Here is a 12,780-nt window from a genome sequence, read left to right as displayed (position 1 = left end):
AATCATTAATTATTTGAAAATGTAGAAAACATTAATATTAAAATTTTCTTTGGTAGAAGACGTATGGACCAAAAGACCGCATATGTGGAATGCTCAGAAATCGAAAAAAGTACACATATTTTTCAAAATTCTATAACTTCGTCAAAAAGAATCAAATCGATCTGAAATTTTGAGGGCTTACATGGAACGGTTCAAATAACTATTTTCTATCAACAGAAAGTATAAAAAATTTTTTTTGCAAGTTTGGCAAGTGTTCAAATTTATCAACTTTTTTCACCATAGAAACAACCCATGATGAAAAGCTGGATTCAGTTCGCAAAAAACGAAGTATTGCAATTTGATCATATGTAACTAACTGTAGAGGGTTCACTTTAGAACATATCAAATTTTCACTCCATTTGAATGATTTTTCGCAGTTCTGTGAACATTTGAATTTAGACCTTTTCTTTGTAGATTTCAAAATTTTCGCAAACTTTTGACCGGTAGTGTATATATAAAAATTTGTCAAAATTATCATACATTAGAATGGCATATCTGGTAAAAAAACATAATTTGGTTAATAAAACCAACATATCCGGTATTTAAACTATTTATTTGTTAATTTCCCGTCCCATTCCTATTTATTCCCGTTCCCATTTATTTGGTTATTTTAGGATAACGCGTGGCGGTTATCCTAAAATTTTGGTTTTAAAATTTATAGTTCTTATTACCACTCAGTAAGTAAAAAATAAAAAATTGAAAAGTAAATTTAACCGAAAAAATTTTTTTTATGCCATATTTTAAGGTTTCCGCATAAAAGCGTTAAATCTGATCACAGGTTATCAAGCATTATATATTTTTATTCATCTATTCTCAAACATCGATATGCTCCTAAAAATTTCCTTCTGGTATTGATTTAACTTCTTAAAATTTTTATCAAAAACGTGAATAAATTACAAGCATTCCATCAAAAATTACTAATTTGCGTTAAAATGTAAGTATTTAAAAATATAAAAAATGGGGGAAAAAATTCGATGTTTTAAACAGTACTTCAAGGTCGGGATAGTCTGATTGGTAAGGCTTTTAGCTCATATCCAAGGGGTCATGAGTTCAATTCCCACCGGCTGAAGACTTCCCATATAGTAAATGGTGCACATTAAATCTCTCGGGTCACAACGTCTTCTAAATTCTCGTAACAAATCATACCTTTGGGAGTACTGAATTTGAGATTGACCGTTCTCTGGTTCAGGTCAAAATTACAATCTGTGGATGATTGAATGGATGCATGAATGGGTCCTAATTATAAACAGGTGGTGACATATGTGAGGCAGAAGTCAAATTCGTGGCTGTAGATTGCGCCATTGGAACACAAGAAGAAGCTCACCCCTTTTACCTTAATGGCATACGACAATAACATTAAAGCATCTCGAAAATTCGTGGATAGGAAAAAAGTAATAAATTACGGAAATTAGCCCCCAAAAAACGTGCTTGTCTATATCTAACAAATTACCAATTAAGTAGTTAGTAATTATCAGGAAAATTTAAAATTAAGCATTTCTATTGCATGAGTCTACATAAACTGCTTTCACCTTGCATTCCCATATACCACTCAGATACAATTATCAGTTTTTCAATTAATTGAATATTTACAGATTTTAACTCAAAAACCATTCATAAAACGTAGCATGCATTAAATACTATAAATTATAATTCTGCAATAACTTTGAGAGTGTAATTAAAAAAACTTTTTTTATTTATTTTTAAAGTAAAATATTTAGACTTAATTATAACACATTATGATTTCCCAAGTTTGCTGCATTTTATATTTTCTCAGTGAATGAAACCAAATCAAGAACATGCTAATAAGATTAAAAGAAAAGAAACCAGAATAGAATTCATTAAATTGCACGCATATGTACTTAAACACAAATCAAATTTTTAAAAAATATATATTGAGCCGAAAACTTTGCAATTGAACAACCTCATTAAATTGAGTTTGGGAGTTCAAATGAATAGTAGATTCGATGAGCTCAAAAAAAGTCTAATTTCGCTTACGATTGAGAAAAAAAACTTATTGGAAATGGAAATGAAATTCTAGAAAAATGATTTATTTGAAGAATCCTAAAAATGATGGTTTCCAATTAAATGAACGAGTTGTTTTGGTGTTGCCCTTTTATTTGTCAAAGTATTCAGAAGTTAAAATACTTGAAAAATGGCTTAATCGAATCCAGTAGCATAACGACGAAGAAAAATAATCATTAACGTCAAAGCGAAATACAATTATTAATGTATGGAATCTAATTTTATAAAAACAGCATGTAATTTATATTTTCTATGCTTATAATTACTTAAAATATCTCGTGGTGGCTTGAAGCATATATCTCGTGGTGGCTTGACTTCAACTCGAAGGTCACCACTTTATTTCAGAAGTAATGTTTACCACAATGTTTACCACATCTCTATAATCAGATTATTAATCATAAAATTGTGGATCTTTAAACTCCATGAATCCTATCACCCACAAAGGTGAATGGTATTATATTTTTAAGATTTATTTAAAAGTTAGCTTTTTTAATAATTATGTACACAGAGAAATAAAGATAGGTCAAAACTACAAGGATATGGGAAAAACAAAAAGTACAGTGATTTTGATGAAAGTGATTTGGTAATTATTTTATTAAAATTAACAATAAAATATTGTTTTATTGTATGTGTTAAAATTTGGGAAATGTGGTAATTTTATCATGATATCTTAAAGGAATTATTTAATTAAATTTATTTTTCAGTTTTGTATTTCTTTTACTAAATGTGTGGTAATAAGTATTATAGTTTTCAAAATCAGAATTTCCGGTAAATAGCTACCATATAAACGATAAATTATCAAATGAATGGGTTAAATACCATTCATTTTGGTTTTTATCATCAAAATATTTTCTTAATTGGAAATGTTATTACTTTACAGTACTGTAATTTTAAAAGATTTTATTTTCTGTCTAATATTAAATATTTTTTTTACTTCCAAGATGAAGTAAATATTTTTTTTCATTTTCGTGATATGAGTAATACTTAATATTTTAACTCTTTCTTAAACTTTGTTGGATTTATTCCTTTATGTCTACTTCTGTTTAATAACACTAAAAGGAAGTGTTTTGATAAAATTAACAATAAAATATAATTTTATAATATGGGATAAAATTTGGTAGAGAAGGTAAAATTTGGTAATTTTATCATATCTCAAAGCGTGGCAAGTCTCTTTTTTATTTTTTAAAAAAAGTGTGCTAATAAGAGCAATAATTTCGAAAACCCAAATTTCCAGTAAATTGTTGCCATATAAATGGGAAAACTACCAAATGAATGGTTCAAATTAGGCTTCCGTCATGCTTTTTTATTCTTTTCTTGCACGAAGCGTGATTACCGTTTAATACGGTAATTATACCAGAATTTTTTTTCAATATATATCTTGAAACAATATTAAAAAGTAGCTTCATATAATAAACGATTTAAATTATGGTTTGTATAATATATGGACAAAAATGTGGTTGTCATTTTATTGCTTTGACTTCTCCTCGCATAATATATGTAGTTATATATTACAAGTTGCATATCACACGATATAAGAAATTTAATATTATGTCACATTTAGAGGTGGTACGAAATAATAAATACGAGTTTTATTATTAAAGGTTTTTAGATTATTCATATAATTTATTTTTATGTTTTAGAAATCTAAACAAAAAATTTATATTTCAGAATTTTGAGTTCAAAATATTTTATTACTTTTTCTAACAAATTTAAAATCTAATTTGCAGTGTACTATAACTTTTTTCTCTAATTCACGTCAATTATGAAACATGATGTTTTTCATTTCGTTTAAAATATAATATGGTAGAGAAAATATAACTATAATAATTTTCTAATATTTATTGCTATGGTCTTCTTATTTTCTAAAAAAAAGCACATATAATATTAGACGATGAAAACACAACTGGGATTTAATTTATAACAAAATAAATCCGCATAAATATGCATTTTTAAAACTAATTTTATATCTTTCTATTTTAGGTTGTGAAAATGCTTATAGTTGTAGTCGTACTGTTTGCAACTCTTTGGTTTCCCTACAGATTCTTAGTGGTCTACAATTCCTTTGCTTCAAACCGATACATGGAACTATGGTTTTTGATGTTTTGCAAAACTATGATCTTCATTAACAGTGCGATAAATCCCATTCTCTACAATGCGATGTCCATCAAGTTCAGAAAAGCTTTTAAGAGGTTGCTTTCATGTGGTACGCCGTTTGTCTACTCTAATAATATTTTAGGTATTTGTCTGAAATTTTTAATAAGCTCATTGCATTGTTAGAAGTTTCTTGGAAAATATTTTTAAATAGCATTTTATTTAATTAATTATTTTACCATGTTCAAACAAAACAGTCAAATCATCATCATCATATCTGGCTAGACAGCCCAAGGTGGGCCAGTGCCTTCCTTTGAATTCGAATCCACTTCTCTCTACTTTTGACACTTGTTCGCCAGTTTTTCTCCTTTAGAGTAAGGAAATCAGTCTCAACTAAATCCAGCCATCTCAGCCTGGGTCTACCTTTTTTCCTGTTCGTTAGGGGTTTGTGTAATAGGATTTTCGTTAAATTTGAGTCATCATTCCTTCTGAAAATGTGAGCTGCCCAGTTCATTCGATTTATATTTATGAATTTCACAATATCTGGCTCTCTGTAGATTTTATACAATTCAGTATTATATCGTCTTCTCCGGGAATTATTTACTTTTATCCCCCCAAGGATGGCCCTCAAAACTTTTCTCTCAAAAATGGCAATTTTATTTTCACCAGCTTGAGTTAGGTTCCAGATCTCTGAGCCATATGTAAGTATTGGCCTAATTAATGCTTTATAGAGTAAAAGTTTTGTATTTTTTGATAAAAGAGAGGATTTGAAAAAAAAACTTTTAAACCATAAAAAGCTTTATTTCAACAAATTAGGCGACTCCGAATCTCATTGTCTATGTTATTGTCGGCAGTAATTATTGAACCAAGGTAAGTATCATTCTGAACAGAAACAGTTAAATAACCATAAATAAGATGGTATCCAAACTGTTAACTATGAAAACAACAGTTTATTAACTACTTTCACTAAATACGGTTAAATAACAAGAATTTTATCTCACCAATTAAGCCTATTGGGCAAATTTGTCAGTTTTGTTATCGACAAAACGGGCTCGAGTCACAGCGTTGACACTACAATGTTTTTTCCATTTTCTTCACATTAAGAATTTTCAGTATCCTGCACTCACCAGTTTTTTCCCTGTACTCTATAATACCCATTATCTAACGAAAAGCCTAGCTCCAAAGTAAAGTTAAATGTATATTTAGTGATTTTGAAACCATGCTAGATGTAACCGTGGATAGATTGATGTCGGTTATTTTACCATACATTTTGAATGAAATTACTAACAGTGTAGAGGAAAAAAATAGATACCCCCAAAAAATCATGTAAAACACAATTTTACGTAAGAGCTGTTGCATTATTTCGTCTATGGGACTGATTCGTTCACTGCAGTAAATCTTCACGTGAAACATCCATTATTTGTTCGAGATTAGGTTTAACCTTTCAGTAAATATCTTTATAATGAATATGTTGCCTGAACCTGTTTTGTATATAATAGCAACAGCAAGGGCCATCGGGCTGGAAAATAAAAGATTTGTTTTATGAATACTCACAAATCTCGTTACTTTTCAATTGCCCAGTAATTGCCACACTGTAAAAAAATCTGTTAAATTAACAACAAAAAAAACGGTCCGTTGGATTTTGCCAGTATAAAATTGTCTATTGCAGAGAGAAATATGGTTATTTTAACCAACAAACGCTGCTATTTTAACAAACAAACACTGTCATTTTAACAAAAAAATAATATTATTTTACAAAAAAAAACTATGTAAAATAACTATCATAGCAGTGCGATTGACGAGAGTCGAGAATAGAACTCACATGACTAGTCAACGCCAGGATTTGAACCCGGGGAGATGATCTCTCTGAGCCACGGCAGATCTTGGGCTCGGCTATGAAGAACAATCTTAAAATACAAGCCTTACCTATCGAAATCATATTTAAGTGTAAAAATATTTAAGACATAGTAGTCCATCCTTATAAAAATATCTGGGAAATTCACTTAGAAAAAATTATATCTTAAGACAGTTAGCAATCCGGTAGAGTATACATATGACGATGAAGTTGAAACGTTATTTAAACAATGTTCAAGACCATAAAATAATTTCCGAAAAATAATTCCAATTATAGAATATAATCTCAATATGATTTTTGAAAGATAAAGTTATTTTACAGTGAGCGAAACTACATGGAAAAAACAGGAATTGGAATTGACAGTTTTAATCCGTATATATTGAAGTTGAAGAACACGGAAAAAAAATTTTTATGAAAAAACTGCTCCATACGAAGCTTTATTCTGTCAAAATAATATTTATTACAGTTTCATTTTGTCATTTAGATGGAGAAAGTTTGTAAAGAATATTGAAATTTTTTAAAGCTTGAGATCAACGATTAACAACAAAAAAAAATATATTTATTCATATTTAAGCAGTTTCTTAATTTAAAAATAGTTTTTATTTTCTTTTAGTAGAACTTTTGGGTTTTTTTTTACACTGCATCTACTTTAACCACACAGAAAATGTTTGGGATATTCTGATATTACGAGTTAAATGCTTGTCCTTGCAATTTGAAGGCTCAAATGTTCAACAAATTGCCAAAACTGAATGCAGTGCACTTGTATTCTCAACAGTTATATGATAGATGTCCAGCGACTAAGTTATATGTTATTTAATTAATCTTTTTGTGATTTATCTAGATTGGTGAGCTCTGAAGCGTGTAGTTTAAAAAATATCATTTTCCACAATCATCCGTATTCATAAGATCTAAAATATTTTTGATTTCAGAAATTTGTTTGTAAAAGTTCAGTCGTGTAGTTTAAAAAATATCATTTAACACAATCATCCGTATTCATAAGATCTGAAATATTTTTGAATTTAGAAATTTGTTTGAAAATTCTTCTCTTAATAAGTAAGCAAATATTTCGTAACGAAACTATATGTTGTTCCGCTAACTTTTTATGATTTAATAACACACAATTTCATATCCTCATATAAAAATAAAGTGCTAAGATCTATCGTATCATAATTTATTTTAACAAAAAAAAGTCATTATAAAATTTCATCGTTCTTATCTTTTTCTCATAAACACTAATGAATATAAAAGTATTTTTAATAAAATTATTGTTCCGTGTTATATTCTTTGAATTATTAACAAATTATGAAAATTATTAATTATTGGCTTATTTAAATATTAGAATATATGTTAAAAATAGTTTCATTCATAATCTAAGCATAAAGTATTGCGTGTTGTAATACATTACAAAAAGAAAAAAAATGTTTTTGATAAAAGCAATAAAAAATATTCAGATTATCAGTGATAAATTTTTTTTTACTGTGAGATGTATGGTAACAATTACCCTAAAGTGAAAATAAGAAAAAAATAAAACATATTTAAAATTATAATTTTAAGTTTTCAAAAACAAATATTATTCTCTGAGTCATAAATTTTACAATTGTATTAAATATGAATTCAAAAAGAAATAATGAAGCTAAGAAAAAAGTCAGGAAATTGCATTTAATATAATAAATAGGGAGTATTTTCAGAAAAAGAAAACAAAATTAAGAGAAAAGAATTACTTGTTAATATTGTGTAGGGTTTTGCAAGGAATTAATTAACGAAAAAAATATCATTCAATTAATAAATCGAAATATTTTCTTTCATCTTCAACATTTTAATAGACTTTTCTATCGAAAATAAATGAAAGTATCTAGACCCAAATTTACGTTAATGCAGTTGTGATTAATCTTTATTTAAACAAGAAAGTTTTTTTTCTTCTTATACCTAATTAAGTCAGTAAAATATATAATTTGGAATTTCAGAACGCGAGAAATACCAAGAAGGTCAAACAATGTTCCCACTGATAGGAGATTTCAGGAAAAAAATTCTCTAAGTGCGTTATTCCTCACATTTCTATAATTAACTAAGATTATTAAACTTAATCAGGGTCATAAAAAAGTTAAACAATATATTTGAAATTCAGTAATTGGATTAGGGTAATATAAAGAAAGGAACCCTTTTTGAATTTTTTAGGTAATCAACTTTTAAAACTAATTTTTAACAACAGTGTGGTGGATTAGAAAATTTATGTTCACTTAAATTCTTTAAGTTAAAATAAAAACTACAATAGAATTGTTTTCGAGCTCAAATCTTTTAGTTTGAGGTGCAATGATAATTTAATTTGGATTTGTTTATAAACTAGTAAGTATAATGCATATTGTAATGTACAATTATGAAATAACATCATAAAAAATAATAAGTCAATAAAATCATATATTTCAGATTTACCTTGCTTTTTGTTTTATAAATAATATATAAAAGAGGCTGGTATACTTTTTTATTTAAGAAGACATCAAATAAAAGTTACGTAAAGATTTTAAGTATTTATAGCTTATTTTTAATTCACCACCAATGTATGTTTATGTAATAAAGCTAATCTCATGAAAATAACGTAATAACAGAAAACTTCTAAAAAATTTATATTTTCAAAATGTGGCTTTTATAAGTAATAATAGCGTTAAATAAATATTTGAATTGATTATACATAAGAACTGATAAAAATATTCAAATATGTTAAAGGGAATGTTTATAAATAATGTTGTGCTTGGAGGGGTGGAAGAGTATTCATGAAATGTGAAAACTTTGTATTACGGAGGGTTAACAAGAAGTGGGATATCGCTCATTTTAGTTTCAATAAAATAATTTAAAATCTGCTGATTAATAAGTTCTCGTTCAAAAAACCAAATGTTAAAATTAATTTATTATTAATGCTTTTTTTCTCAATCGTTATTCAAGCACGTTTAAAACTTAAAAAATAAAATTTAAAATATGATCTATAGCGTAGTGTTTTGCTTCAAAACGGAAAATGCATGTTTACGAAATATAGCTTGATATGTGACAAATCAAATTATTGTGATGTGTAACGCTTTGTAACAAAAAAGAGAAAGGGAGCAAAATATTGAATAAAAAATGTGACAAAATTACATATTAATAGTAACATATCGATATTATGAAAATACATATCGATATTATAAAAATACACAATGATATTATGAAATACATATTGATAGTATGAAAATACATATTTATATTACGAAGTATATATTGATATTACGAAAATAGAATCATAACGGAAAAAAAATTTTGCGTTAATAAAAATAATATCTTTTCAAAGTAGTCTTTTTTAAATAGTGCAACACTATTTTTTAGTGATGATTAGAACAAGATTTAACTTAGAATATATTAGATAAAAATTGAGATATTTTTAGAAATTACGATATTTTTAGATATTATGAAAGTTAGTTTTAAATAATTGTAATCATTACTATTTTCTGAACTATAGCTGCCATATTACATTGTATCATTAAAATTGTGATTATATATTGTTCCTTTCTGTAGGTTCAGTTATCGTATATGGTAGATTTTAACTTTTTAAGGATAATGAGCATCATTTTCCGTTTCAAAAAATTAAAATAAAGACTACGACAATAGTTTTTCTGAGAGAAAATTTTCTAATCCTTAAAAAAAATTCTGAATGATCAAAATCAATATCAATAACTTAAAATCAAATTTTAAAAGAAAAGAATAAAGACATTTACCAGAGATACAATTTTAATAAAAAAATTTAAACGTTTTAAGTAAAAAACTTAAAAAAACTCAAAACATAAAGCTCATCATCGTATTTCTTAGCTTTATATTCGATATAAAGCTGAGTAAAACTCACTTGAAAAATCTTCTGTAAACAAGCATTTTTTCCAATGCTTGCAACGTGAGGAGTTCATCAGCCGTCTCGATGGCATTCGAAACTACAGGGATGGGATGTAATCTTAAACACTAAATGCAATATATAATATGATTGGCTGTGAAGCACCAATATTAATGTGAAATAAAATAAAGTGCTAATGCCACTAGTATATTTATTTTAGGGCAGAAAGATCAAATAGACATATCACAATTACATTGTGGTATTAAAACGTTGCACAAATAAATAAATTACTAATGTTTCAGCATATTTTAATTCTTTTCATTACAAGAACCAATATTTCTCGTGGGTACACAATACTTACCTTTTGACGTCACATACTTGATGAATTAATCAGATAAACTGAGATAAACCTACCATATAAACCCGCAACATAAACCACAGTCAACTACTTGGACAGTAACGAAAAAAAATTATTATTAATGTCACTGTTTATTTTTAATGTAGGTCAGAAAGCTAGACCAAATATATCCACAAGGTTCATATTAATGTCACTGTTTATTTTTAATGTAGGTCAGAAAGCTAGACCAAATATATCCACAAGGTTCATATTAATGTCACTGTTTATTTTTAATGTAGGTCAGAAAGCTAGACCAAATATTTCCACAAGGTTCATAATAATGTCACTGTTTATTTTTAATGTAGGTCAGAAAGCTAGACCAAATATTTCCACAACGTTCATATTAATGTCACTGTTTATTTTTAATGTAGGTCAGAAAGCTAGACCAAATATTTCCACAACGTTCATATTAATGTCACTGTTTATTTTTAATGTAGGTCAGAAAGCTAGACCAAATATTCCCACAAGATACACTACAGTTACTACAGCGATGGGTGATGATGCTGTTTGAAGTAAAGAAAAGGAAAAGAAGAGAAAAAGAAAAGTTTATGCACAAAACTCGAACTAGTTTCTGCTGATGGAAATCCCGCGAGTGACGGTGAATGTGTCACTAACTCTTTTGTCTGATGGTTGAAGAATCTATCATTATTTTGTAAACCTCTATTATACGTGTGAATATTTACTGTTTGTAACTCAAAAAAGTCATATCTTTACAATAATGGTCACTGTTTTATATGCAAAACGAGCTATGTGTTTTAATGTGTGAGTGTGTTGAACTCTAATTGTTATGATATGTAAGCAAATAAATATGGATTTTGTGAAATTTGAAACATAATAACAGCATCAAGCCTATGTCGATGTTCTACATAAGTATACTGAACAGTCACTTTATTATGACTACCCTATGATTTTATGTTAAGAATCTGCTTCATCATATTGTCTAAAAAGGTTGAATATAGAAAGGAATTCCCACAGCAACTAGTTGTTGGCCAAGTAAGTTAAGGAGCTTAAGACTCCAATATTAAGAGCCTAACGTCATCATAGTAATAATTATAATATTTTTACGCTAAAACTGTTTTTACCTCTAAGCAAGCAGGAGCTCATTGATATTAAGTATTGAGATAGAACCCCGATCATTCACGGTGAGCTCAGTACCCTAATCAGTGTGCCATCATGGCCCAGAGGTTTTTGATATTATTATAAAAAATCGTATTCTGAGATTGCTGTTGACCTTTCGTCATATACATCACAGTCTGAATAAGATGTATTGTTAGCATAATTCATCCTGCTTTTTCGTTAATGTTTTAAAATATTGATTTTAGGAGCATAATGATGACATTTGTCGAGTTGTCCTCCACAATCCCCAGATCTAAACCCATTCAAACCTTTTGGTATGAGATTAAAGGAGCAATACTATAATTAGATCGTGTTAAATAATATTGGAAAGTGTTATTCTACTGGAATGATCTCAAATACTACAAGATACCAATTTAGAGAAGGATCATAAATGTATTAAAAACAAAAGATTTCTAACAAAAATTTCAAGGTGTATTCATAATGAAGTAACCACTCAGTGTATTATCAATGCTTAAAGTGTGTTTATTACTCTATTGTTTGTATCGATGATATGTGTGCAAAAACAAGTTCAGCGGTTTATTCTAGATTTCTAACATTATTACATTTTAAATACATTGCCATGGTCAACAAAATGAGCGCTATAAAATACAGTTTCTGAAAACTGACCGAAATACAGCTCTCTAATGTAGAAGCTAAGTATTTTTCAAAATTTAAAAATGCTTTGTTTACTTTCACTATTAAAAATTATCCGATAGCCCATGTAGTAAAAGTTAACAATTCTGTGAATTATTTGTTGACTGCTACGATCATAATAATTCATATTCTTAAATTTCATTAATCATTATATTCTTCATCAATACGAGATATTATAATTTCTACAGTGCAAAAAATTCCGGATCAAAGTACTACACTTTGAGTACAGCATTCGTATGATCCAATTTATCGTAAAATCCATTTTTACAGTGTAAAGTTAGGTAAAGTTTTAATTTAAGTTAAGTAAAGTTAAGTTAAGTTAAGTTATGTAAAGTCCGTAAAGTTTTCAGTAATATTTATTTACTTACTGTAATTCAAAAAATGTACACTAAATATTACTGTAAAAAAACGGTATATCAGATTTTTGTTCTGTAAAATTTGACGGTAAATATGGATTTTACGCTAAAAAGTAATGGTATCTTGAGTGCCTGTACTTTTTGTGGTGATTTAATCCTGAATTTTTCACAGTCTAGATTTTTCTCGAAGACATTTATTTTATTTTTTATATAATTTTATTTATGTTTTGAAATTTTGTTTTTTGAAATTTAGAAAAGATTGTCTAAATAGTGTTTTTTTTTCCAGAAGAGTTATCAAAAGTTTAAATACCTAAGTTGAGATTTTTTTTTACTTCTTGCACATTTTGACATATTTTCGTAGTCTTAAAATTATTTTTCAAGACAAAAAGTTTTACATAAAACT

At 27.6% G+C, this 12,780-nt stretch overlaps 1 protein-coding gene across 2 annotated transcripts in view; it reads left to right on the top strand.

The window, feature by feature from the left end:
- Positions 1-10,834, top strand: part of LOC107452468 (thyrotropin-releasing hormone receptor-like) — a 90,070-nt gene extending 79,236 nt beyond the window's left edge. Inside the window, exons 3-4 of one of the 2 annotated variants that reach the window (XM_087161351.1) lie at positions 4,042-4,297; positions 10,689-10,834. In XM_087161351.1, the coding sequence (XP_087017477.1) occupies positions 4,042-4,297; positions 10,689-10,762 (330 nt within the window). In that variant the 3' untranslated portion in view covers positions 10,763-10,834. The remainder of the gene's footprint in view (positions 1-4,041; positions 4,298-10,688) is intronic. The other variant, XM_087161352.1, reaches the window with a different exon arrangement.
- Positions 10,835-12,780: the final 1,946 nt, after the last annotated feature.

Source organism: Parasteatoda tepidariorum, chromosome 4, assembly GCF_982258835.1.
Source record: "Parasteatoda tepidariorum strain Cologne lab strain chromosome 4, Ptep-v5.0, whole genome shotgun sequence".
Lineage (NCBI taxonomy): Eukaryota > Metazoa > Arthropoda > Arachnida > Araneae > Theridiidae > Parasteatoda > Parasteatoda tepidariorum.
The sequence above is the reverse complement of the archived record's forward strand: the minus strand, read 5'-3'. Positions and strand labels throughout refer to the sequence as shown.